This window comes from Dromaius novaehollandiae, chromosome 2, assembly GCF_036370855.1.
Source record: "Dromaius novaehollandiae isolate bDroNov1 chromosome 2, bDroNov1.hap1, whole genome shotgun sequence".
Taxonomy (NCBI): Eukaryota; Metazoa; Chordata; class Aves; order Casuariiformes; family Dromaiidae; genus Dromaius; species Dromaius novaehollandiae.
Window position 1 is genome coordinate 23,924,313 of NC_088099.1, and position 27,492 is coordinate 23,951,804.

Below are 27,492 nucleotides of genomic sequence, written 5' to 3' on the forward strand. Positions count from 1 at the left end.
TTATGAATGGAACTACTAGAAACATAAGTTTAATTTTGTGGAGGATTCATTCCATAAAGTTAAGTCTAAGATACAATTTCTGTACTGTACCATTTGGTCTGCTTTAGGTGAAAACATTTCAAATATCTTGCTCTTAAATTTGGGCATCTAAACAAGTTGTCTGATCTCCAGCAATGCTGAGTATCTGTACATTCTGAAATTACATCCTATGCTTCACATCAACTATGGTATATGAATACATGAAATTAATGTTCATGTAATTTTTTGGCCTTTTGTTTTATTAAAACTGCCATGCAGTTATTTTTCTTAACTCTTCTTTTGTTCTGCCCTGTGTGTGTGCGTGTTCACTCTCTTCCCAGTTACATGAAAATTAAAAGAAAAAAAATCAGTAATTTTTAAAACTTCTAGTAGTAGGTGCCTGTGCAAAAAGTCCATCACTTTTGTGATTAGGAAGTCCAAATCGAGACAATTTATTGCACTAAAAATACTTATTTCAAAACCATACTTTTCACAGCAAAAACTTTTTTTTTTTCCAGAGCACAGTCTACCATAGGGAAATACTTTTTAGACATTAATTTTACATTGTTTTTTCTGACAAGCAGAAAAGCACATTGGAGTTGGATGATCCATTGTCACAGAATTTGTGCATTGGATTTTCTAGATTTTTTTCCCAGTTTTGGCCCTTACAATCCATTCATGTGAACTGTCAAGTGGATATGGCCTCATCAGGATTTTCAGGCAGTAGAGTCTAAAAGATTAGGTTCCTTAGATTTCATCTTTCATTTTATTAAAAAATAAAAAGAAAAAGAAAAAAGAAAACATGTAAAACTTTATGAACTTGATTTCTGTTGTAAAAAAAATGCTTTATAACAAATGCTTCCTAACCATGTGAAAATAGTCATCTCATCTTGGAGATTTTAAACAAACATAGGCTGACATAATTGGGTTTATTTTGACAGGTCATGTATGTAGAAGGCACAGCAGTTGTTATGGGTTTTGAAGAACCAATGCTACAGACTGATGACACTCCTGTAAAACGGTGCTTGCAAACCAAATGGCCATATATAGAATTACTCTGGACCACAGATCGATCTCCTTCCTTAAACTGATGCATTTCATATATAAACAACATACTACTATCAGATGCTTGAATGGGGATATAAGAGTTGGTATTTGCTTGGAAAGTGGTATACTTTGACTGTGTGAAGTTATACACTGGTATCATTGATGAATTGTAAATAATGATTACAAACACTTTTTCAGTGTTAATTGGAATATTTAATTTTTTAATCAGATTGATTTCTATTATAATAGTTTGTCTCTTTTGGCCGCTGTAGTACTGTTAATGTGAGTTATCTTAAAAAAAAAAAACTTATAAAGTCTTAAAATTATTTTGCCATTTCATGAAGATTTGGAAAATGTCTGATACTGCAGAATCTGCATATTAGATATCAGATCTTTAAAACATAAAACATATTCAGCTTCCTCTGAATCATATAGGCATGTTTTATTATTTAAACAATATTGGCTTACATTACAGTACCATAATTTGTGGACTAGACTGGCCTTTGCACTGAAAATATTTAAATGAGTTTAGACTTTCTGCAGTTTTTCTTAAAATTCAGTTTTACCTAAAGAGCTTGCACAATGTGATATAAATAAGATGCATTTCTAGGACTATTACTAAGTATAATTCATAAATATTCTTTCTTGGCAGTTGTATATTGCTGTGGCTTAGTTATCAGGCATGCTAAAAGTGAATACAAAATCTGAAGAAAAAATAGATGTATTAATATTTATTTGAATTTGTATAAAAGAAATGTAAAAAATTAACAGCAGAAAGAATTTCTTGTTCTTTAATCTTTAAACTGTTCAAATTTATAATATTGCCAAATACCTCTTCTCAATATGTCCAAACAGCAGTGTAAGCCAGCTTTATTGTATGTGTTAAGTGCATGAGAACATCTGTTATTACATTATTATATTCCTTTATTTATTATCAACTTGTTAGCCCTAAAATAAAATCTTTTCCTCGACTCATGATGTAGTGTTTTAAGTTTGCTTTTGGTCCAACTTGTTCACTGCCTCTCTTATATGATGAAAAGGGGCCTTGGGTTTAGAAATGACCATTTTGGAAATGAACACTTTTCAGGGGAAAAAAAAGAACAAAAAATAATTTCTTGTATCTTAACTGTGAATGCAGGGTTTATATTAATGCCAGCAAGGCTGAGAATTCACATTCAGGTTTATTTACTTTTTTAAAAAACTTTCATTTTAGGTGCAAATAACAGTGTGAGACTGGAATGACCATGATGCAGGAAAACAAACTGCCTTGGTCAAAATAAGCTATGTAGTGGAGGTGATAAACCACTGTTGGAGAATTTGCACTGTAAATTACATGGTAATGGTAGAAAGAAAACATAATCCTTTGCATAACACTTGCAAATATCTCCTCTACAAGATTGTAGAATATATCTACTATATTTACATCTGGAAATGGGTGAACGGTATAGTTCCAATCATTACTTGTTTAAAAATATAACTCCTGGAATTACCATGACCATTACTGAATGCAAAACTGACAGTAATGTATGTTATATTTAAGATTTTTCCTAAAAAAAAAAAAAAAAATCCTTCGCAGATAACACAAATTAAGAAATCTTTTCAAATTATTATCTGACTCACTTCACTTAGAACACAAGTATTCCATCTGACTGTGTGAGCCTTGTGTTAGAAGACTTGTGCAACAGCAGTATTGCTAGACAAAAGTATCACAGAATGGTTGATTGGTTGGCACCTTTGGAGATCATCTAGTCCAACCCCCTGCTCAAGCAGGTCACCTAGAGCACATTGCCCAGGACCATGTCCAGATGTCTTCTGAATATCTCCAGGGGTGGAGACTCCACAACCTCTGTGGGCAACCTGTTACAGTGCTCCAACACCCTCGCAGTAAAAAGATTTTTCTTAGATTCAGATGGAAATTCCTGTGTTTCAGTTTTCGCCCATTGCCTCTTGTCCTGTCACTGGGCACCACTGAAAAGAGTCTGACTCTGTCTTCCTTATACCATCCTGTCACATATATGTATTGATAAGATCTGTTCCCACAAGCTCCCCACAAGCTTCTCTTCTCCAGGCTGAACAGTCCCAGCTCTCTCAGCGTTTCCTCATATGAGAGATGCTCCAGTCCCTTTATCATCTTAGTAGCCCTTTGCTGCAGCTTCTCCCATAGCTCCATGCCTCTCTTGTATTGGGGAGCCTAGAACTGGACCCAGTACTCCAGATGTGGTCTCACCAGGGCTGAGTAGAGGGGGAGGATCACCTCCCTTGGCCTGGTGGCAATGCTCTTCCTAATGCAGCCCAGGATACTGTTGGCCTTATTTGCCACAAGGGCACATTGGTGGCTCGTGTCCAACTTGTCTGACAGCACCCCCAGGGCAGCTGCCTTCCAGCTGGTCACCCTCCCTGCCCTGTGTTCAGATCCTCCCCTGCAACATCCCTACTGTTCCCCGCTGTGGGGTCTCATGCACTAAGCAGCCAGTCTGTGTTTTCATGAAGATGGGAGAGTGGCTTGTTAGGTTTTGTTTCACTTTGATTTTATGTGATTAAACTAGTTAATATTTACAAACCAAGGAAAATAGTATTTGCGTGAGATTTCCTCTTGAAAGGAAACATTTTTCTAGAGGCTATAAACCTAGGTTGCTAGATGACTTAGTCTCCTTCTCAAATTAGCTTTAATACTTTTCATATATGAATTCTGATAAGATTTTTAACTTGAACAGTGTTCACAGAGGTAAGTCTCAAAAGTGAATGCTGAGTATAGTTTGTCAGCTTGTCACCTTGAATTCATATCCCAATAACTAGGACCTGGGGGAAGAAGAAAGAAGGTCTTGTATTAGTAAAACTACTAGTCTAAGGGAATCTAGCAAAGTTTTGAGTACAACTTAATGAATTTGTTCTTCACTGAACTGGCCAGAAGCAAAAATTGCCAGGCTTTTAATTCCCTAATGGAGAAGAGACAGCACATAGGTGAAACACATAGAAATGAGCCCCATAATGAAGTAGGCCACACCCAAATCCCTCATTGCTCTTTGACTTCTATACTGGCTAAAATTCATCCTTTTCAGTTAGAAGGTACGAGCAGGTGCTCAGATTCAGAAGCTGGCAATACGATAAGAAGGCTGATAAGAAATTCATGCTCCTTTAGAGCATGGTCACATTGTCCTTTAACCCTTTTGCTTCACGATCATGTCCAGCTAATCAATACAAAATATGGTCTGTGCAATGGCTCCAATTACAGTTCAGGAGAAGGCCTCCTTACCACAGAAACATAACTAGCAAATAACTAAAGCAAATAGGTAAGCTTTCCTGTGCGGATTGGACACCTGGGCTTTGTTACTGAAGTGTTTTGAAAGGATTTATGGCCATTAATTTTAACAAGATTTATGATGTTAAAATCCTAGGTGATGATGCTTTGACGTATTTATTCTCCTTCTGCTAGCAGACAGATGGCTAGATAGTGGCATTAATAAGATTAAAGCTTTTGTAAATAGAGCCTTCTATGAGATATTAATCTTTAAGTTTTACGTTGGCAGAAATTTCAGTAGCAGCTTTGATTCATTGATTTTTAAGGTTGAAAAGACCATACCGATCTGTTAGCCTCACCCACTACATATAATATAAGATGTATAAACTCACACCAAGATTCTTGCATTTTGTCTATATAAATTATTTGGTTCCATATCTGACCTTCCAGTTATTCTATAGGATAAACAGGTGTACAATGACTTTTGGACTCTATTGCTAAATATTCTTCTAAATGTTCTCTGGACTGGCTCCAAGTCAATTTCCAGAGCTTATTTAAACTTTTGGTTCAATATTCAAAGCCAATATTCGAAGTATCAGGGCCTGGATATGAAAGCCCAAACTTCAGTCTGCGAACTACTGGGACAGCTGCTTACCTCTTGAACAATGCAGACCACAAAGTCCGGTCCAAAGTGTTTTAAACTCTGGGGAAACCAGGATGCTTCCAAAGATCAGAACAGTCCAAGATATTTAGGAAAACACTGTAAAATCTTCTTCAAAGTATCTTTTTTACCATCAGAGCAATGTTGACAATACTAGCATCCCTTTCTGAAACAAAAGAAAATCAGCAACGAATACAAAAATTAAAAAGCATCCTCCCAGCGTCAAATAGTCCAAGTCCAGAAGGGACTTTGATTTAGGTATTAAAATTATTTGATAAAAGGTGCTACAGTGATGGACAGGATCCTGAAAAAGAACCTGAGAAAAGATGCACTGTATCTACTGAGATGTTTAATGAAGAAGTGACTAGCTCAAATCTGGAGATGTTAAGTAGAGCTTGGGTGTTTGTGCTGCAACAGATAATGATACTTCATTCTCCTAGTGCACTTAGATACAAACATACTCTGGTTTGTGAAATACCTAGCGAAACAGGCTATTCAGGCATTACAATCAAGACTCTGCAGCCCAGAGCACCTGGGGAAGGATCTAGTGAGCCAGCACCAAAGCATGGCTTTTTGGGTTGGACTGTGGTAGAACTGCAGAGCTTGTGCTAAGATCTAATGGGGCTGGGTGCTGGGAGAAAAACAGGAAAGACAGTTATTGCTGAAATTAGACAAAACAGAAATGAAGACAGAAACGTCATCGTACTTTAGTAAAAATGTACGTGGTACTTTTTAGAGTGTGTCTTTGGAGTTCAAGAACTCAAGCTATATGAGACAAATACAAGCAACATATTTTGGTTTTTTGAATTTGTTATTGGTGGGTAATTAGGAAACCAGTGAAATAGCTCTAGCCTGCTAGGTGCAGTTCTATATTGTTTTTTCAGCATCTCATAAGGAACTTTCTCCACATACGGAGATTCTAGCCCTGCTGTTACCAAGTAGATCAGGAGAAATGATTCAGTGTGTTGTTCATCTTCACTTTTAAGAATATATCATTTTAATTATTTGTCTGCTTTAAAGATGCAACAAGTAGATATTTCAGTTATCTGCTTTAATTGATTTGGGATATAGACAATACCCAAACTGAAAACGCAAGGTCAAGAGGAGCTTATTAGAACTACCTGTGTTACTGCTATGCCTCTTCTATCTTCCTATGCACGTGAACACTCACGAATCTGCAGCTGTGCTAATTACTGAACTTCTAACTCTGTTATGGATAGATCTGTGCGAGGTGGATACAGCACCAGCATATGTTGCCTTTTATCTCCCTGTGTACCACACGTCTGGTGTGTTATCTGAGCAGTTCTCTGAGCCTCAGTGACCTTACTTGTAAAACAGAGCATTGAATCTGACTTTTATCATGCTAAATAAGAGGCATTATTATTATGTAGCATAATTCAGTATTTACTATAGCTGAATTTCTAATCATATAGTACTATGGTATACAACTTTCAAAAGCCTTCAGGTGCCTTGAAACTGCATCCCTTTTAAGAGTAGGAGTTAAGCTCAGAAGTCATTAAAGCACTTCTGAATTTATTATTGGCATTTCTCTCTAAGTGATACTTGTTCAATGTAAAATAACTAAAAAATGCCAATGGTTATATTTCATTCTAATAGGAAGAGTAAAGTATATACTGTTATAAGACTAGCAGAATTAAGGAATATTACAAGCCTGTGGGGACAGCTAGGAGTCATACAGTTAATGCTGGAAATAAACATTCTTCTATTTTAGAGAACAGGAATGTCAGTTTTATCAGAGTAAATCTTCCCATAAAGCACTTAAATTAAAACAAACACAAAAGTAAAGAAACCAGAACCTCAGAACAAAACAAAATACTTTCAGCTGCTTTTTTAGGTGTGCTCTACTACATTTATACTGGGCTTCATTCTGAATGTTCTCTAGTCTTCTGATTTTTCGCTGATATTTTTTGAACATAGCTATATTGTAAATGCTGGAAAACAACCCTTTTTTTCTTTCCTAATTGAGCTGATTCAATAGAAATCAAAATGTTTTTTCCCTTTTCTTCCTATCTTTGAGCTGGTAAGAAAAATAACACTGTTCCCTCAAGATGTAGGTTTGATGTCCCATTAAGCTTTGTAGGGGAAGGGAGCACTTGAGGCAGATGCAGTTTTAACATACTCTTAACAAAAACAACTACTGCACCACTGTGGGCCTAGCAACGAGGGCAGAACAACTGAAGAAGGGAGTTATACAGCTTCACTGTCTTTTCATTACTTTTACGAAGAAATTGTAAGAGGAGCTTTGTAAAAGCCCCATTCAATGCATCTTGAAGGGAAGTAGTGCTGCGCAGCTCTGCGGGAAAGGAGGCACGACACCTGCTCTTGCACAGGGCTTGTGGTAATGGCATATAGTAATGTTTTCCTCTGTGAGCACGTAAGGTATTCCCTTCAGTGTAATTAAAGTTTACACAGTCAGGCAAGCACTAACAGAAGTTTACAGAGGAATGCATTTCCCAATGTGCCCTGAACTGTGTGGTGCCGTTCACATCTTTCCTGTGGTTAAAGAGGTTTTTTTTAAAATAAGCAAAGATCTTTTTCCATTTCTGCTGCCGCTGAATAATAGACATGCTGGCAGTCATGTAACAATCTGATGAATGTCTAACTTACACAAGTGTTTCTTTTCTATGTACTTTTACTTCCTAAAAGGAAATTCTCAAGTATCACACTCCTAAGTTCAAACTCTCGAAGTGCTGGAAGCAGGAGAGGTTCACGCAGGAACCGCCAGCCACGGTCTCGTGAACATGGCCCCACAAGTGTAGTTTTGGTTCTGGTAACTCTGCCAGGCCACGTTACGGGGTTTTCCTAGTCTCATGTATTTCTCCCGGCTTGTTTGAGGGATTTTCTTAGTAAGACCAATGTAAGTAAGTCTCCCCAGACACAGCCTACTATTCTTCAGTGCTGTAAAACGAACTTCTGTAACTCGGGGTCCCAGGAGCCAGGTCAGGCCGGGGCGGCCGCGTCAGGCTGCCCCAGTATCTCCCTATTTGCTACAAGCTTTCTGCCCCTCCAGAGGGCTAAACGGCCGGACCCGCACCCGAACTGCGCAGCTCCACGGCTTCGGCGCCCCTGGACGAGGCGGGACCGGCCCGTGCCGTGCGGAGCCGCCAGCCTCCCGCCTCCGGGCCGCCGCGGCGCAGCCCCCGCCGCGTCCCGGCCCGCCTCAGGGCACGCGGGAGGCTCCCGGTGCCCCCGGGAGCTGCCGAGGAGCGGCTGCCCGCCGAGGCGGGTGCGGAGCCCCGCCGCGCCCCGCGCCCCCTCCGCCCCCTCTCCAACCCCGCGGCTCCTCAGGGGCCGCCGCCGGCCGCGGGGCCGCCTACCGCGGGACGCCAGGGGGCGCCCGAGCGCGCGGCTCGCCCGCGGCGGCGGCGGCGGCGGCGGCGGCGGCGGGCGGTGAGCGGGGCCGAGCCTCCCGCGCCAGCCCCCCGCCCCGCCGCCCGCGCACGGCGGCAGCCAGAGCGCCGCGGCCCCGCACGGCGCCGGGGCAGCCGCGCCGCTCCCTCCGTCCCGGCGAGCTCCCGCCTCGGCGAGGATGCTGCGCCTCTGCCGCGGGCGCGGCGCCGGGCGGCGGCGGCAGCGGCCGTGCGCGCTGCTCCTGCTGTCAGCGCTGCTCTGGCCGCCGGCGCTGGTGGCCTTCAACCTGGACGAGGAGAAGCTCACGGTGTACAGCGGGCCGCCGGGCAGCTACTTCGGGTACTCGGTGGATTTCTACGCGCCGGACGCCAGCACGTGAGTGGCGGCGGCGCCGCGGGGGCCGCGCGGGCTGCGCCGCGCCGCGGAGGGGCGGCGGGGCGGCGCGGGGCGAGGCGAGGCGAGGCGAGGCGAGGGCGGCGGCGCGGGGTGACGGCCCGTGCGTTGCAGGGTGAGCGTCCTGGTGGGAGCCCCCCGCGCCAACACCTCGCAGCCCGACATCGTGCAGGGAGGAGCCGTGTACTACTGCGCCTGGCCCGCCGCGCGCTGCCGCCAGATCCCCTTCGACAACACCAGTAAGTCGGTCGCTGGCGTAGTTCATCTCTGCAGCTGCCCCTCTCCCAAAGCTTTGACGAGAGCGAAGCAGACGCCTGCCTTCGAAAATCCTTATTTTTAGCGTTCCGAAGGCAAAACCCCGGCCCCGCGTCTCGCTCCCCAAATCCCGCAGTTCCTCAGTGCTTGGTGGTGTTTCCAGCGAGGGGTTCTCCGTCTCCTCTGATGGACGCAGTCCCTCACGGGGCTGCTCGTTTGATTCTCCACAGAAAACAAGAGTTTTCTTTCAGAATATTGGAAGCGAGACGTGAACTGATTTAGATGCAGCGCGGGTAGATTATATCCACTTCCAAAATCCCGAGACAGATGTTTCTTATTTAATTAGAGAGAACACACATTTTAAACAATTCAGCCTGTTTATGTTTTCTCTTGTTTTCTCGTTATAGGTCTTAAAATAATTTAAACTTAGTGTTTCCAGGGACATTGAAACTGTTTGGTTTCATTTAGGCAGATTTTGACACTTTAATCGTTAAACAAAATTGTGATTCTTTAGGTTATATTTAATCTTAGCACTTACGGCTTATTTAAATGTGAACATAATACAACTCAGTCTTTTTCTAAGCGCACAAATTGAATTAGAAAAGCTTACTTAAACATAGCACGTAAGCAGTGCAGATCTTCACCCCCTCTAGCTCAAGGCACACACACATCCTACTACTGTGCTGGCATCCAGCAGCTCTGCTCAGGGTGACTCTCCCGTTGCGCTGGGCGCTCTTCAGAGCAGTGCAAGAGACAGCGCCTCTTCTGAGGGCTCACAACGCAGCATCTGTCGCCTGTGTGTCTGGCTACTTGGGCATGTAACACAGGGTATGGTTGTATGTTAGCGCAATAGTCATACAGTATTTTTATTATTATGTGTATGGTATGTATATCTTTAAAACAGAGCTAACGTTCCTGTATTTCCATCTTATAACTAAATGATTCATGCTGCAGAAGTGGAATATATTATTTGTACAAATTGATTTCAAGTTTGAGTAGAAAACTTTCAGACCAAATGAAAATTCCATTGCATTTTAAAGGAGAATTATGGAAAATGAATGAAAACCTAGTGATGAAACTTAGGCCAAAACCCACCTTCCTGTAGCAATCTGTAGGAAACGTCACCAAAGAGGCTCAGGACAGCTCCACACTCTTTTGGTAGAGATTTCTGTTTACAGATACTGTATTCGGCATACAGGCACAGTAGCAGGCCAGCAGGCTGATAACTACATCAGGAAGGCTTCAGATGTGTCACACCACTTTCCAGACAGGACAGAGAGCTTGGCACCTCCAAAGTGTGGTTCATTCTGTCTACCTGAGGCAGTTGTTTATATCTTCTGGGAGTATTTCTCTTTCCAGTGGCTTTTAAGGGAGCCTAAGGATAGTTTCAGGACTGAGGATTAGATGCCTGACTTTTAGATGAGACGCAGCAGTTAGAGCTGCTGGCTCTGCTGCAGCTAAATTAAGCAGGAGAGAGCCCTTTGTGTAGGCATAGATATAAATAAACTGTACTTGGCAGTGGGATTGCAGCAGAGGCAAGCTTAGCAGTGTTATCATTACCTGTCTAATCCAGGTACCAATGGCGGTGAAGGTGTCGATTCACACACTTCAGCACTGGCCAGCTGCCCTTGTATGCAAGAACCCCAGGAAGGTTTGCAGAGCTTGTACCAAAGCCCGTACAGCTGTGTCCTTATTGCCAGCACATAAAGGCCATCTCCCATAGACCTGCTATGACTCTTTGATTAAAGTGTGGATATACATTTCGTGTCAACTCCTTTAGCTCCAAAGTGCTTTACTTGCAGAAGCAAGTTTTCTGTTCCTTTCCACTATTCCCACAAAGAGATCAGTACACCATAACTAGACTAAGTGATACTATTTTAAATAGTTTGTTACACACGATTCCTTTTGGAGCCTTTGACTACTATAGTGGGACATAGCTAATCCTTTATCAATATTAGGGGCATTTTCAGATTGTGTTTCTTTCCTGTACTCACTGCACCTTCTCCCTACAACATCCGTGAGAAATGCTGTTATTCCTGTTTTATATTTATATTCACATTTTTGTATTTATTCTGAGAAAAAGAAAAAATTGCTCATACAGAAAGTTGGTGGTGATACTAGAGATTGACTCTGGATCTTTTCATCCTCTTCCAGTGCCTTAATCACCAGATTATCCTTTCTCCCAAAACAAAAACACCCAGTAATTATTACGAGACTGGGTATTCAACTCTTACAGCTTTAATTTTAAAGGGTAATGCTTCATGCCTCATAGGGGATTTGTAAAAGTCTTGGAAACATTTTATAAAACAGAACAGAAAGACTACATAGACTGCTTCAGGGCCGGAAGATCTCATTTTCATGCATTTTTGTACAAAGCTTGCTTTTAAGTACTTTTATCTAGAAGATAATCAAATTTTATCAGCTCTTTCAGTTAGATTCAGAAAGCACAACAAAAGAAACAAAACTGATGAATAATTAACAGCATTCTTAATTAAGACCATAAGTTAAAATTAGGTGGAATTAGAAAGCAAGGGAGAATGTTATGTAACACTTGAATGGCAGTGTGATCCAACAAATACACATAGAATTTATTAAATCGGTATTTTTCAGCCATGAGGGATTGATGGGGGGAATTCTAGAGGATTTGCAAGAGAAAGGCAGATTTCACATGTACTATATCCCAAGCTAGATATGTGAAATTTCTGCAGGTCCCAGAAATTGGAATTTCCCCTATAACATAAATATTGGAGAGCCCAATAAATCCAAGTGGTTGAAAACCACTGGCTTAAAATAATGCATGAGGGTGAGAGCTTTTGACATGTTTTCAGTTTCTGGGGACTGGATACACAAATGTAATTCAGGCATCTTTTATTCAATGCAAGTTGTGTTCTCCCATTGAGGAGGCAATATATAGTGCACTTGGATGCTCTTTGAGCTTTTACTGCCAACAACAGCCAACAGACTTCAGAAGCAGAGAAAGTTCAGTGAATGAGAACCCTTTTACCAGAAAACCATAATAGTCCTTTTGATTTCCACACGACTAGAATGACCTCACAAGCAGTGAGTCTGCACAGGTAGAGTAGTGTATGGTTGCAGATGTGTGATTGCAAATCACTGCATAATCTCACAGTGCCTCTGTTTTGCTTGTGGAAAGCAGTGTGTAAGTGGGCACTTAACTGGACAAGTGAGGTTTATATGTAACCGTACAGACTATTTCACTGTTTCCCTAAGGAGAACTGGCCTAATTTCAAGAAAGCTTCCTTCATCTGTAAGTGCTTTGATGCTATTCGTATTAACAGTATTATTGTCTTCAAGCTTACTAAATGAAAAAATGTGAGAGGTCTGACAAGTACGCTGTGATAGCTTCAGTCAAAAGCCTGGAAGTTTTCTAATACCATGGTGTGAGAGATGTGGCCTTGCTCTTAGAGTTACTCTGTGTTTTACTGATATTGGGATGTGTACTGAATGATATGGATAGATATGCCTTATTATGAGGCTATAAAGTTAAACAAAAAAGGAAAAAACCTCTCTCCACAAGCATTTAACGCTCGTTAAGAGGCAGAGATGAGCAAGACCACACCCATGAGTCAGAAGGAAAAAAAACGATGAAAACAAATGTGGTGCGTTTGCAAAATATATATTGCCTCAGGTAGAGGAGGGACTTTTTCAGGAAGTGATCTGAGGGAGCCAATTGAGTGATAGACACATTACAGAAAAACTCAGGCTTACTTAGCTTAAAATTTGGTGGTAAGCAATGAGATAGAATAGTCTTGGGTATGGGCTGTTTTGCTGAAGAGTTGCTTTCTCTGTGAATGGTATCCTATTTTTAAAATAACTGAAGTTTTAGTTTTAAAAAAAGCTATTCTATATCTCATGTCATAGACTTTTGAAGGGAGAACACAGATGCTAAGCCTACCTGGACCTGTCATCCTGAACCTGGTGCAAGAAAACTGCAGATCTCTGCCCCAGCAGATCAGAGATCTGACACCTCAGAGTGCCTGGCAGAAAGTGCAGCTCACCTTCCTGCCACCACGCTGTGGCATTGAGGACTAAACTCTGCACTTTGACTTATGTAAGCCTGAAATGGCAAAAGGCAAATCCATGTGTGTTGCAAAACTCTCTTGCTCCTTTTTTCTTGGAAAATAAAGTCCTACGAGGGAGTAGACATTGTGTTGGTTACTAACGTAAAAAACAAAAACACTCAGTATTCACCCAATTTTCAGGGAAAGATATGAAGCCACCTTTGAAAATATGTCATTACGTCTGAGTGCCATGTTCTAACTGTAAAACACAGACTGGGTTCCTTACTACGAGTACTGATAGTCAAAAAGGAGACTACACGTGAAATCATGGGGCTTTCTCTGTGGCATAGCGCAGCACTATGTTAGGATGCCCAAGCTGGTCTGAGTGCTATGAGCAACTGCATAACTTGTGTTAATGTGGAATCATGTGTGGGCTAAACTTCCTGCTGAGAAGATCTTTTAGGTAGAATTAGAACAAATGCAGGAGTACCTGCAGCACATTCCTAAAATCAGTACTGCTTAATTGAAATTGTTCTACAGGGAATTCTCCCAAGATGTCACTAATCTCTCAGATCACCTATCTTTGTTCTTCAGAGCAATCAGTCTGATGATTTCCAAAGCACTGAGGTGACTTAATTGCAAAATAACATCAGTAATTAGTCTTCTTGATGAAAAAGACTGTTTCTGACAAGGGACAGGAGGCAGAGGATGAAAGGGGGACAAAGTTTTGACATGCATAGGTGAGTTAAGCCCTTCCATCCACAGGCAGGTCATATAACAGGGTATTCCCATATTGGTTGGCCAATTACATGGCCTTCAGCCAACAAGGGGCTTTAGCAGGAACTCTCCATGTTTCCTGCTCCCTTGATACAGCATGGACTCTCTTTTGTAGTCCCAAGTTTGTAGTTCTCTAAAGCTCCCTAAATCTGGGAGACGGCGCAAATACTCTGGGAAGAAGCTGAGAGCAGTGCTTCTGAAAGCACAACTGGTGCTTTAACCCGCTTCATTGCAGCAGAGGACTGAGATAAAGGATAATGGAAGGGCTTTTAGTATCCCCTTACCTCAAGAGATACGGACTAAAGGGCAAAGATTCGTCTCACTTGTTTCCTTTCTTTTCCTGCCCCATTACCTTGTCCTGCTGCATTGCAGTGCAAGACTGTGATACTCTTTGAAACTTAATAAGAGGACAGGGGAACAAGGATTGGTATTATATCAGAGAGCTTTGATCCGGCTTTCCTGTTACCTACACAAAGCCAGCTTCTTCGTTTCAGTTTCTCCGTTATGAAATGAAGCTTACAGTGACTATCTCTGCTTTAGCGGAGGTAAAATTACGTAGTCCTTGTTTAAACTGGGTGCACTTCCTTTCTGCTGCCAGAAGAGGTAGCAGGAGAGCAACTTTTTCCCCTGCTTGGCTGACTGGGTAAGTTCTGGAGCACTGAAAGCATCTTGCAGACAGGAGCAAACTTAAATGCTCCCTGAAGTAAACTATTGCATTTGAGATTTGTTAAAAATCTCATAGTTCATATTTTAGAAACTCATTTTTCACTTTAAATTGTCATGCACAACACACTACAACACATCCTTACCTTTTAAATTAAATTACCTGCCTCAAATGGGCAGAATTCTTAGATACTCTTCCCCTAAGTTTCCACAATTCACTGGTGTGTTGTCTTTGCTGTCAGTGAGCTTTAGCAGGTTTTGGTCAAATACGTTATGTTTTCTAAACTAAATGGAGAAAATTTGAACAGCCTCTGAAGAGGAAAGGGGAATGGAATATAGGTCAGCTCTGACCAAGCATGCAGTTGACAAAAAACATGAGCTAGTCTGGCCAGAAGTTGAGCTGATTGTAACAGAACCCAGGTACTGTATAAGGAAAGGATGTGTTGTGGGACTTGAGAGATTTAGTTACACGAAAAAATCATTAACTGTAAAGATGGTAAGATTCTGGGGGAATTCTGTAATAAAACAGAATTTGCATCTCAAGAGAAAGTGCTGAGGGAGAAGTTCATTGTACTTTTAAATGCTGACACATTTCAGTCAGCTGCCAGTATGCCAGTATGACCTTATCTGGAACCTCGCAGTTCATGTGTAGCATTCTGGTTTATAACAGACCTCTGTGGGTTTCTCTTAGAAGTCTCAATCTTATCTAAGAAAGGGGAAAAATACCCTTCACTGTATTAGTTCAGGCTCTGAGATGTCAATTAATTTTTGTTCAGATTGTACTTAGGCAAAAAATCCTATTGGGTTTGATAATTCCTTTTGCTTGATTCATGGAATGAAAGTCCAAATAAGGATCCCTAGGTTATGATTTATTAAACTAAAAGAACTCCTATGAATACAATCTAGGCACAATTAAGAAATATAAATCCATGTTTGCACAATCAGATCAGTTTAAAAATAGAAGCAACTCTTCTCATCATCCAAGGAATTTGGATGTCCTTACTGTCTCAAAACACTAGAAGCCTTTTTTTTCCCCAGCGTTAACACTGAAGGCAATTGCTTGGTTTGGTTCCCTAGATTGTATTTTGTGTCTCTGTGGAAGGCCTAATATGAATGATCCTGTGACTGTTACTGACTTATCTTTGGTTAGCAATGTGTGGTACCATTTGAAACTTTTATGATACTGAAACCAAAAAATGACACCCTGCCTTGGTGATAGGGGTGCCAAGACAATCTCTTCCTTCAGTTCTGGAATATGGGACCGTGTATCCCAGTACAAACCACTCCTACTCCAGCTTCCCTCCTGTGAGCCATGACCCTAAACGTTCAGCAGAACTGATTTCAAAGTTAAATTGGGTTGCTCAGAGCATTGTGTAGTCAACTATCCAAGGATGGAGATGCCACAACCTCTGTGGTAATCTGTCCCAGTGCTTAATCACCTTCACTGTGAAGAATTTTTTTCGTATATATAATCAGAATTTCCCTTGCTGCAACTTGTGTCTGTTGCCTCTTGTCCTTTTGCTGCATATCTCAAAGAAGAGTCTGTCTCTGTTTTCGCTCTACCTATTAGGTATGGATGTCGTGCAATCAGATCCTCCTTTATTTTCTCTTCTCTAGGCTAAACAACTCCAACTCTTATCTGATGACCCAAAACTGTATATAATGTTCCAGATGTCACCTCCCATGTACCAAGTAGAGGGAGATAATCACTTTCCTTGACCTGTATGTATATATTTATATAAATATAAATGCTTGTTATGTTTATATATTTTATCCATATAATATATAAATATGTATAAATCAAAGTGATTATTCCCCTCCACTCTGCCTATATCTAGTTATATATAAATATATGTAATATATATTACCTCTTATATTCTCCCTCTCTCTTTTATATAGATGCACAGATACATATATACACATGTACATATGCATATGTCAAAATGGGTATTTGAAGGCATTTGCCATCTTGGATGTAGTCTGGATAGGTACAGATTGCTGGGCTGGTTATAAGTGAGCCTGCTGCAGATGCCCAGTTCATGGTCTTCTATGTTTATCCGTTCCAGTACGTACACACAAACACACACACACAGAGCACATAAAGATAATACTTTTTAAAGTTTCTGAAGAGTGAAAACTGACTTGAAAGAGTTGCAGATTATTATATTGCTGGATTTGTTACTTTGATTAGGAACATTGTTTTCCTGTGTTAATTTTGAGAAAAAAAAATCCTGATTTGCTTTTGTTTATTTGAGTGTTTTCAAATTATAAGTGTTGCATTTTTTAATTTTAGTTTTCAAGAACTGAATGAACCACAATGAACCACTTTTAGTGTTTGTATGTACATCTATTTAGTATGCAGATCCTGATTAATACACACAAAGAAATGCTTGTAAGGGCAGTGTTTGTTTGGTGCCTGTTTAACAGTTCATAATGTGCTCGCTCAGTGAGTGAGATGAGACCAATCCCTTTAGAAACAGCCAAATTTAGTCTAATGTGTCTAAACGATGGATTTTCACTTGCCCTCACTCCAGGCTCAGACTTTAATTCCTAAAAATGAATCCTTTCATTGTTGTTCTTATATGGGTTTGCATTTTACTATCTGGATTCAAATTTTTCTATTTCTCAAGCTGCTGCTTTGGCAGCTTAAGAGACCACTTTCCTTGCTCAAGCAAATCTTCCAGTGAAGGAAATGGACGGTCGTCATGACATGCAAGTACTATAGGAATAGGCACTGCAGCTTGGACTGCGTTTGTAGCTGATAATAAAGCAGCAGAGACTTGACTGATCATAGCATACATCTCTTTCTGAAGCTGTCTTCCATGACCCAGCTAACTACAGTACTACTCTGAGCTAGTATGCACCTACACCTGCCTATGCAGAATAATATGTGCCCTTGGGTAGCTCAGGGCTAGACAATTGGGCCCCACTGGCAAGGTGGGTGAAGGAACACTGATTTTGGGAATCATGTTTCGCTATCTCCAGAGCTTCTTCAAAGCTGGATTGTGGGATAGTACCACTGTACAGGAGACTTTAGACTCCTGCAGCAGAAAATGAGATGCTTTTGGGCCACCAAAATGTGATTTAAGGATGTCTTTGCACCTAAATGGTAGACTTAGTAACTCTGTGCTCCTTAAATACTTTGGGTTAGCTTGGCCTCAGGCTGCAATACAATCTTAGCCAGTATAATTAAGAGGGACTCCAGGGCTGGGTTTCAGGCCAAATTTGCGAGTCATTCAGACTGTTGGCCATCTGGAACAGCTCCTGGGCTGGCTCTGAAGCAGTCCAGCTGGTAGTCAGGCACTGCCTGCACCATGCTGCGGACAGGCTCAGGCGTTGTGTGCCCAGCCCAGCTGCTGCCTTGAATCCTAGCTATCCTTGCACTAGTGTCACGTATCATGATACAAGATAGTCTGGATTCCTTCTTGAAAGGGGCCAGGCTTTCTCCTCCAGAAGAGAAAAAGACATTTTCATACAGCCTGAATTCCAGGCAAGTTTGAGCTGCTCACAGAGGTATAGCTTCGCTTATGGGTGAGGCAGAGTGTACACATTGCCTATGGCCCTCAGGTCCCACATAAATAACACAGGAAGGATATTTCTCTGTCTTAAGGATATTGTGAGGATACATGCATGGAATTTTTTGAAACACTGGGATAATAGTTTTGACGGATGTAACAAAGACAGAAATAACAACTTTGTTGTTTTGAGATACCTGAACGGGGATTTATCCAAGTAAACAAACCGCTTTTATCTGAGTCCAGTTTAAGCTGGTTGTCTTTGGCTCTCTACAGTTAGTGAAAAAATTAGGTACTTCTACGCCATGATACTTCTGACCTTCTCAGATGTTTGCTTTAGGATGCCCTACATTATACCCTCAGCTGTAAATGGAGTCTGGATGACTAGCTCAGAAACGGACATTTAGAGTGTCTTTAGTCAGAAGCTTGTTGTCTAATTGAGTGCGGTCAGTGCACAATAATGACAGTCCATGTATATCTATACAAGTTCATTGTATACATACCTTCATTTTGGTAAAGTTATAGGGGAAGCGGTTGCTGTTTTAGAGTGATTTGACATACTCATTGGGTGTTATATACAAAAGACTGAGCTGTATTTTAAGACACAACCTTAGAAATTGGGCAGACGACTCCATAGCTCCAGCAAGGATCCAGAAAAAAGGTGATTAGAGAGTTTTTGGGAAAGATTTTTCTAGGGAAAAAGCTGTTTTGATTATACCAATTTGGGTGTCAGTAGTATTTTACTGATTATTTTATAATGAAAATTGCATGCCACATGATGAAGGATTCATACTACACCATAGACCACTAATGGGGGGGGGGGGGGTTCTTGCAGCTCTACTGGTAAATTCAGCTATGGTTTTTGTAAATCCTGCAGAAACTTTTATCCTAGCCATTATCTTGTGTTTGATTCCAGAGGACCACTACATGCAAACAGTTGTCCTAGTTTTAAAACCTAACTTCTTGCATTTGAGTATACTTTGCCAGGAGAAAAGTATGCTGTTTTGATTGAAAATGTAAGTTCTTTTCAGGTTAGAGAACTGGTCATGAGGATCCTTGGAGCCAGGCTAGCATCGGCTTCTGTAAGCCAACCATGGCTGATTTTCAAGCTTCAAAAGCTTTGTTTCTATCAAGATCTCATCTGTGGATTGATCACGTTCAGATCTGCTGAAGCATTAAAAGAAGAAAAAAGAAGCCTTTAAAGTTTGAAAGGGTCTGGCTTCACTGCAAAAATTAATCAAAAGTGGTGTTGCCAGCAACAAGGTAGAAGTTGGCAGCTCCTACAAGGCAGTGTGTGTCAAAGTCATTGTCTCCCGCACTCTTAAAATTTAGGCCTAACTTAAGTAAAATGCATTTTAAAAATGAATATTTGTAGAGTAATTTTATATTATTCATCCTGGGTTTTGAAGATCTAAATATTTCTGAAATGTGCATCTCTTTTGTGAGTGCTCTAAGCATGGGTTTCCATATGAGCAGCACAGAAATGCATATTTGTATGAAGGAAGAAATTTTCCCAGAGATTTTTCAAACTCTCACAGATTCATTCTCATTCAATTTTGTTCCATGCTTACTGGAAAAATACAGAGCTAGAACCCTTTATTTTCCAAATATAAAGGATTTTTCTTTCTAATTCAGTTTATATTTGTAACATTTGTGCAGTTACCATGTGCTGAGGTAACTAGTGATACAACATCCTGGAAAAGAACACAGATATCTCCTCCGTCCCCATCTGGCAAATTCCAGAAAGTGTTGGCTTTTTAAAGGTGACAATTATAGCAGCTGCATTTTCCTCTAGTTTTTAAAAATGTATCTAAATCTGTACAATATAATAGGACTTTTTTTTTTTACATTCTAAGGTAGACAGTGTATGTTTTTATTTTCCCTTAAGGTGAATAAAAAGAATTGATTCTTGTGAAATCCCCCTTGATAGGAACCAGAAACAAACATAAGGGAGTGCAGATACAAGGGGAAAGGAGTAATACCCTGCTTATATATAAATTGAGAAGTTCATTAGGAATGACTGGTAAGGAAAGAGCATAGCTCAGAAACATATGGGAAATCAGTTTACTTCAGAGAACTGAGGGCGAAAGGAAGGGATGTCTGCTCTTTATTAAAACCTGAAATGCATTATAATTGGCCTGAGTCTTTACCCAGATGGCTTCTCTTAATGCTGACATCTGCAAGAGTGTATATAAAGCAATGTTAAGAAGCTGTGTCTTGTGGCAGTGTGTACACATGTAATTCAGTTAAAAACTAAGTCCTTTGCTATCTGTAATGCTGATTCTTGAATGGGCATGCTGAGAAATTTCATTTGTTTGACAAAAGCTAATTATAGTACATGCTTTTTTCACATGAAAAATTTCTATCACTCATGAAAAAAGTTTTTAGATATTTTCACTCATTTTTGTAGAGATTCTTGTTCATTCTCCGTCATAAATTCCAGGTAAACATTTTGTGTGGGAAAGGCAGGGTTTCTTTTTAGATTACTTTGTTCTGAAATTTAAATGTAGTTATTTTGAATATTCACATGTGGATTTCGGTGAGGCATTTTTCACTGACTAGTGAAAAGCTTAAATGATATTAAAATGGCCATTCATATTAAAGTAATAGGAAGATGACAGTGGATGTTGTATAATTAATATATCCATTAGTCTGTTCGCTTGTATCTGTAATTCACAGAGTAGTACTTTTTTAAATAAGCTGTCAACATACTGCTTCTTTCTTTGTCAGACAACAGGAAAATCAAAGTCAATGGCACCAGGGAACCTATTGAGTTTAAGACAAATCAGTGGTTTGGGGCAACAGTCAAAGCTCATAAAGAAAAAGTTGTGGTAAGTCTTATGCATTCGGTATTCATTTGGAGATAATGCTTATCTTTTTTCCAATGTATATTTCTAATAGATCTCTGTGTGTAGATTATAGACAGAACTCTATGCTTTAGATTATGCATAAGTTATAAAACAGATGCTGTATATAACTCAGAAAATAAAAACACTCTATAAAATCAGGTTGAGCTGAACACTTGAAGATGATCCTTCTGGCATGTCAAACTAGCAGAATGCCATTTTATTGGCTATGGAAGCAGATGATGATTTTTTAACAGAAAATGGAAATCTTTTTTGAAATACAGAGTAACTGTGGTTGCTATATGCTTAAAATTTTTTTTATTATGAAATTTTATGAGTAATGTTAAATGCAGAATTACCTAACAGAAGACAAGAATCCATGCTGCAGATCAATAAATAAGACGTCTTTCGTCTCATTCATGTTCTTTAGAACAGCTGTGTCACAGTCTTGGTAAAAAAAGCTCCGAATCAGAGGACTGCTGTCAGAGCACAGTGTCTATATTCCAGTTTCACAGAGCATTTTCCCTGTACTGATAGAGGACCCCAGCATGGGTATTCATGCTGTTGTTTTGGGTTCGCTCTTAGGCCAGGTAGTTTTACTACTTATTAAGGTAGTGGTCATGTTGCTTATACACAGACATTTTATATTTACAATTTATGCACTAAAATTTACATTGAAAAGATCGCTAAAGGTGTTGTGATATGAATCATTAGTTTGGTAGTATTTTATTACTTTTACAATTCCAAAGCAATAACTTTTGTCTTGGGATTTGTTTAACTGTTTCAGTTATTAGTTAATGGGAACAAGTATCTAAAGAAAGTGCTTTCTCTTAAGTAGTATGTCTTGTTAACCCTAGAGAAGGATTTTGACATGAAATAGGTAATGAATAGAACATCACCCTCATCTGTTAAAGAACTAGCATATACTGGTTATTCCCTGTCACTTGTATTGATGTTATCACAGCCCTCAAATTTCATGTGTAGTGCCTTCATATACCTCTCTTTGGTACATGCACTTTTTTATTTAAAAGTTAATTTAACAAAGAAGATACTTGTAAGAGTAAATATTCTGTCACTTTTTCTTAATTGTCAGTGTAAAAATTCTAAAAATAGCTGAGTTTTTTTCATTTTGTGCACTCTACTAAACAAATTCATGAACCAAAATAGCATAGTTCTTTACCACAATTCAACGAGCCTTAATCAAATGAGCAGTGAGAAAAACTCATCAGCAATTGATGTGCTGTGTCCATACTAAGCAAACTTTGTTTTGCTTCTCATAACTCTTCTCAGGCTTTCTGAAACACGGATAGAGTCAACACTTTCCAGGCAAAAGCTTGAAGAGTAAAGCTAGAAAACCTTATGTTTAGGCTTTGTAGACTGCAAGGAGAAAAAGGAAACATGTCATGAAGTTGTTAGAGTTGTTTTTTTGCTACAAATGCAATAGTAAACAGCATTAGTTCAATGTTTATGATTACATATAATTCCTATTTCAATCCATTTTGTTCAATGCACCTAAAATCACCCTCACAGGACATGTATTCCTCTTTGCTGCACTGTGGTTTTGCTCTTTGGTACGTTTTAGTCTGTAAGCTGATCTAGGCAGGGGCATGTCTCAGAGTCTTACAAGTCCTTAAAGTGAAGTTCCAGAAGCTCTGAGTAGCACAGTGGTTCATTCAGCTGGAACTGACTTCAGAATGAAGACTTATATAGTGCTGTGAATAACAACAGTGCCTTGCCACAGGTACACAGGTTTCTCATTGGAAAAGTAAGACATGGACATAAATAGAAAATTTGTCTGTACCTTACAGAGGCCAGGTTGTAGGGAGAAGTAATATCTCCCCCCTCAAAAGCAAATGAAAAGTTTCAGGGCACAGTAACCTTTGGAGAATGACTTACACACTTGAAAGCTTACCTGTTTTATTTTTCCAGTTACTTGAATTACTTTCAAAAAAGATGCTGCCTCTCCCTGAACACATCGTATATCTTTTATCCTTAGACTGTCATGTTTGTAACACTACTACCATAACACAGGAGATAAAATACTAGTTCACTAGCCAGACTTATTTAGCAAAAACCTGCTTACTGTCAGCCAAACCTTACATGTTAAGTACGGAAGACTGGAGAAGACTTACTCCCCAACTACTGAATGCATTATAGCCATATCATCTCCCTAAAGATGTGAACCAGGGATTCGTTTACTGATAGACCATGATTGCGATAGAAATACGACATCTCAACAAATGTCCTTCCGCTCAGTAAAGCAGAAATACAGCGGTTCTTCTGCAACAACTATTGTGTTAGGAATCTGCAGGACAGAAGTAGGGACCTCTTTACCCAAATGTACGTGATCTACAGCTTGAATTATGGGATCAAATCCTGTGCCGTGAGCAGTAATGGAGCAAGCATACTGTGCATGCAGCAGGCTGGGGGAGAATGTATAAGATATACTTAACTGTTAGTTGTACTCCCTGTTGAATTTCACCTGCTACGGGCTAGAAGTGTAAGGTTAGACTATGTTTTTCAGGTTATGATTTCATTGTAAGAAGTAATGGTCCTGCATTTGCTTCTATCAATATGTTATCATCATTTCTACATGAATGATAGAATACCAGAGAGAGCCCTTGTAAATTGTTTAATAAAAAGTACATCTGCCACATGCTTGAGTGTATGAAAGGTATGTGTGACATGGTTCCTGTTTCGATAGGCTTGTGCTCCCTTATATCACTGGAGGACTCTTAAAGATAGCCCTGAGAAGGACCCCGTTGGCACCTGCTATGTTGCAATTCAGAACTTCAGTGCCTATGCTGAATACTCACCTTGTCGCAACAGTAAGTATTAATAGGAACCATCCTGCATTGGAGGAATTGATATTGCATTCAGTGTTTTCATCTTTTCAATCTTGGTGCAGTGAAAATTGCTACATGACATTATTGCATTGAAGAAGGGTTTAAAGGAAAAATAGCATTAAATTATATGTCTGCAATTGGATGCTTTATCATATAATTGAAAGAGGATGAATTAAGTAAATTGAATTCATGCAGTTTTAGTGATGTGATATAATTGGTTCAATTTAAATGGCTTTATAATGTAGCAAATAGTTCTAGATAAGAACCAGACAGCATTTTAAATCAATTACTCACGCTTTTGCTGAGTATAAATCTCCCGTCACAGGATTACCATCTGAAGACCAGACCCCGCACAGAAACACAAGCCTGTATCACCACTCATGCCAGTATCACCCACAGTGGCTCATTTGTACAGGACTTCCAGCATGGAAGAAAGCCACACACATTAACACTGCTGTTCCACAGTCCTCTCTGTAATATTCAGAGGATGTGTATCTCCTCTCCACTTGTGGTATCTATCTCTGGGCCTTACTCCCTGGGGAATAGGAAAAAAACAGTACATGTAGTTAGACCCAAGCTCAGCTACCTAGAAGTCTGCAGAAAATGCCACACATCAGATCAATCATTCATTCTGTTCAGCATCCTGTCTCCAAGCATTTATCATTATTATTAATACTGCTACTCTCATTACCTCGCCACTCCGATGACTTTCCTGAGCTTTGGAGTGGACTAGGCATATAGCAGTTACTGCACTCACAGATCAGAGAATTGTTCTTTCAGTTACTTTCCTAAAGGTAATGTGTGCAAGATAGCAGGTATGATGGGCTTACCTATCCCTTCCAGGGGAGACCTCCACAGCAGAGCTGTGATGATGTTCAATTTAGCTGGGTGGGGTAGCTATTTAAAGTTGTACATGCTAGGCAATAGCGTGAGAAGTCTGGGCACAGTTCCTTGTCAAGATACCAATTTTACAGAGAACCTGCTGAGGCAGCTAGTGTTCTTGCCATGTGCACATGGGCTAGTTTCACAGTGCACCTTCTAACTGTTACTCTACTGCAAACTGTGCTCCTGACTTGAAATTTTTCATGGATCATTTTGCCAAGAAAGTAACAGGCATTTTAAAGAAAAATGTAGACATTTACTCCAGACAATTAAGAGGTGTACTTCCTGTGAAGACCTAGAGACAGCATCATACCATGTCGCTGTATTTTCCGGACATCTGATAGGTGTGTGATAATGTAGCCCAGTGATGCTTTCCATGGTCTATCAGAAAATTTGCACACCTAAAGCAACTAAGACATTTGCATATACATTCAGTGTTACTCTGTGGCTTTCCTTTTCTTACATTGTAGTGTAGCTCTACACTGAGTTGTGCTACCATTTCTTCCTTTCATAGCCTAATCCTTATGCCTGAATGGACAGGTACAGAAAGAAGCTGAATCTGTAAGAAATGATGCCCATAAAATCTGTTTCATTTACTGCTGATGACTCACTGTGGCTTTTGGAAAGGCTGATACCATTTGAAAAGTTCCAGTGGCCATTCCTACTCTCAGTTTCCTAATCTTACAGACTTCAGTGCTCTAGTATTCATATGAAAGCCCTAAAATGGGTGCCAACACAGTTTATACAATTATATAAGAATTTCTACTTTCTATACATTTGGATACTAGACATAAAAATGGCAGAAGCAGGAAGGATGGGTTTGCATATATAAATGTGCATCCAAAATATTATATTATCCTTCAGTCCTTATTTAGCCAATGTATTAAAGGACTGGGCTTCATGAAGGACACATACCCTTCTCCCTCACCATGATACAGATAACCAACATGTTGTCTGAGCATTGACCCATGCTGACACCATCCACCATGTAAGCATTTTTTTGAGAGTGCCTTAGTAAACATTTATTTCTGTGTTTATGGCAGTGCAAGCTATGGCAGCCATTCTAGGATTTCTTGTTCTGTTGTTTATTTTCATATCTGCAGTCAAATTCAAACTGAATCCTTGGTACCTGTGACAAGGGACCTTCCTTGACAATGAGAGGAGAAAGTCCCAAGTAACTGATCCCATTTTTCAAAATCTTCGTGGGGGAGCTGCATGGTCAGGGTCCTATAAAAGGCCGTAATTTGTTCTGCCTCTCCTAAAAAGGACTACACATTCCTTTCACCTATTTTGGTACTTCTGCATTTATAGCCTTATTGCTCTAAGAGTGTTTAAGCTGTCTTTTGCATGCACTGCAAAATCAATAAGATGCTTTTACCTTTGTAATTGCAGGCAATGCAGATCCTGAAGGACAAGGCTTTTGTCAAGCAGGTTTCAGCTTAGATTTTTACAAGGTGAGATTTTGCTTCTGAAATTCTGTGACCAAACGTACTTTTGATGTATCCCGAATGTTCACACACTGTCCCAGTGATCCAGAGTTTATCCCCATGCTTGTGCATGTGAAAACTTTCATGAAGCTGTTGCAAGTTCTTTCCTTCTTTGCAAACTTCAAACTTTCTGGTTTAATTAACGAAGGAAAGACTGTTATCAGCACCTATTTGGTGGAACAGCACTCCAGTTTAACTCTCTTCAGTCTCTCTAAGTTTGGGCAGTTGCGTTCTGGCACAGGTGGTTCAAGAATTATCTGTGCTTCTGTTTCTGTGTGCCCCACTGAAGTTGCTTTCCAGAGACCTGACTTTCAGGAAGTAGTGGGCAGCAACCAGCTAGTTTTTAAAGTCAAAATAGTTTATATGAGCATGTATTTGGAGGCAAACTAACCATTGAGTAAGACTGGTCTTTTGTGGAGGTTATGGAGGGAGGGCTTAAGGGAAATACCCAGTTGAATATACCAACAAGATGCTCCAATAGCAATATTGTGGGTCAAAGAATAAACATTGCAGCTACTGTTATTATCTATGCCATTATTACACCACCAGCAGCCTACATGTATTTGATTATTACAACTGTTTTTAGTGTTGTGGAGCTACATTCCTACTCACATTCTTAATTGCTGAGGAAGAAAGGCCTCAATTTAAGTCAGACATAAACCTATTTCTCTATAAAGCATTACTTTTACTTCACTGAATGTGAACACCCTCTTTTATACTGACTTTATGTTTTTTTACAAATAATAAGCAATTTTTAGAAAGTTTATAAGTTTAAAAAAATATGGCTTTAACTCAAATGAAGATGCGTTAAAATATGTGCACATACATCCTTTCCTAGATCAGGGCTATTCTCCTTTGTCATGATCTTGATGCTCTTTTGGTCATTTAAATTGTTTTTCCCATGCATGTTTAATTTTGTTGTGTTCATTTGTTCTGTAATTTTATTCAATTCTGCTTTTTGTAGAATGGAGACCTGATAGTAGGCGGGCCTGGCAGTTTTTATTGGCAAGGTATGTTCATCTGGCTGGTTAACTTGATCTAAGAAGTGAAGCATGAAGTGTTGTGGAAAACGCTGTCTTAGATTTCAGTTATTTTCTCAGTTTAAGATAACCAGTCTTCAGTCTATCTTAAGCAAGTATAGATCAGAAGAACTGTTTAACAAGCAACTGAGTATAAAAGTAAATTGGCTAAAATTCAGGCTATGGGTTCTATAGGAGATGAAACAAATAGAAATAACTATTTTCATGTTGTATTTTAGCATATTAGTCATTTAATTAATAAAATGACTTTTTTCTAGAAATACTGCTATTTTAAAAATAATTCATATTTGTACAGTAAATATAACACTTTCAAAGCTTTTGTCACTGTTTGTTAGTGACCACAACTTTTTATTGCTGTCTGTATATATTTTTAGTTCATCTGTGAGAACACTGTAGTTTCCCTGGAAACTCCCGCTGGAGTTTCTCGTAT

General features: G+C 39.8%; 2 protein-coding genes across 5 annotated transcripts in view; both read left to right on the forward strand.

Annotated features, from left to right (window-relative positions):
* The window catches only part of MINDY3 (MINDY lysine 48 deubiquitinase 3), a 62,729-nt gene extending 60,693 nt beyond the window's left edge, over window positions 1–2,036 (forward strand). For both annotated transcript variants that reach the window (XM_064505991.1, XM_064505990.1), the window contains one exon: window positions 960–2,036. In XM_064505991.1, coding sequence (XP_064362061.1) covers window positions 960–1,109 — 150 coding nt within the window. In that variant the 3' untranslated portion in view covers window positions 1,110–2,036. The remainder of the gene's footprint in view (window positions 1–959) is intronic.
* Window positions 2,037–8,348: 6,312 nt separating this feature from the next.
* ITGA8 (integrin subunit alpha 8) overlaps window positions 8,349–27,492 on the forward strand; it is a 113,361-nt gene continuing 94,217 nt past the window's right edge. For 2 of the 3 annotated variants that reach the window (XM_026098730.2, XM_064505993.1), the window contains exons 1-6: window positions 8,351–8,711; window positions 8,844–8,968; window positions 20,692–20,792; window positions 23,512–23,635; window positions 25,928–25,989; window positions 26,987–27,032. In XM_026098730.2, coding sequence (XP_025954515.2) covers window positions 8,515–8,711; window positions 8,844–8,968; window positions 20,692–20,792; window positions 23,512–23,635; window positions 25,928–25,989; window positions 26,987–27,032 — 655 coding nt within the window. In that variant the 5' untranslated portion in view covers window positions 8,351–8,514. Of the gene's footprint in view, window positions 8,712–8,843; window positions 8,969–20,691; window positions 20,793–23,511; window positions 23,636–25,927; window positions 25,990–26,986; window positions 27,033–27,492 lie in introns of all 3 variants that reach the window. The other variant, XM_064505992.1, reaches the window with a different exon arrangement.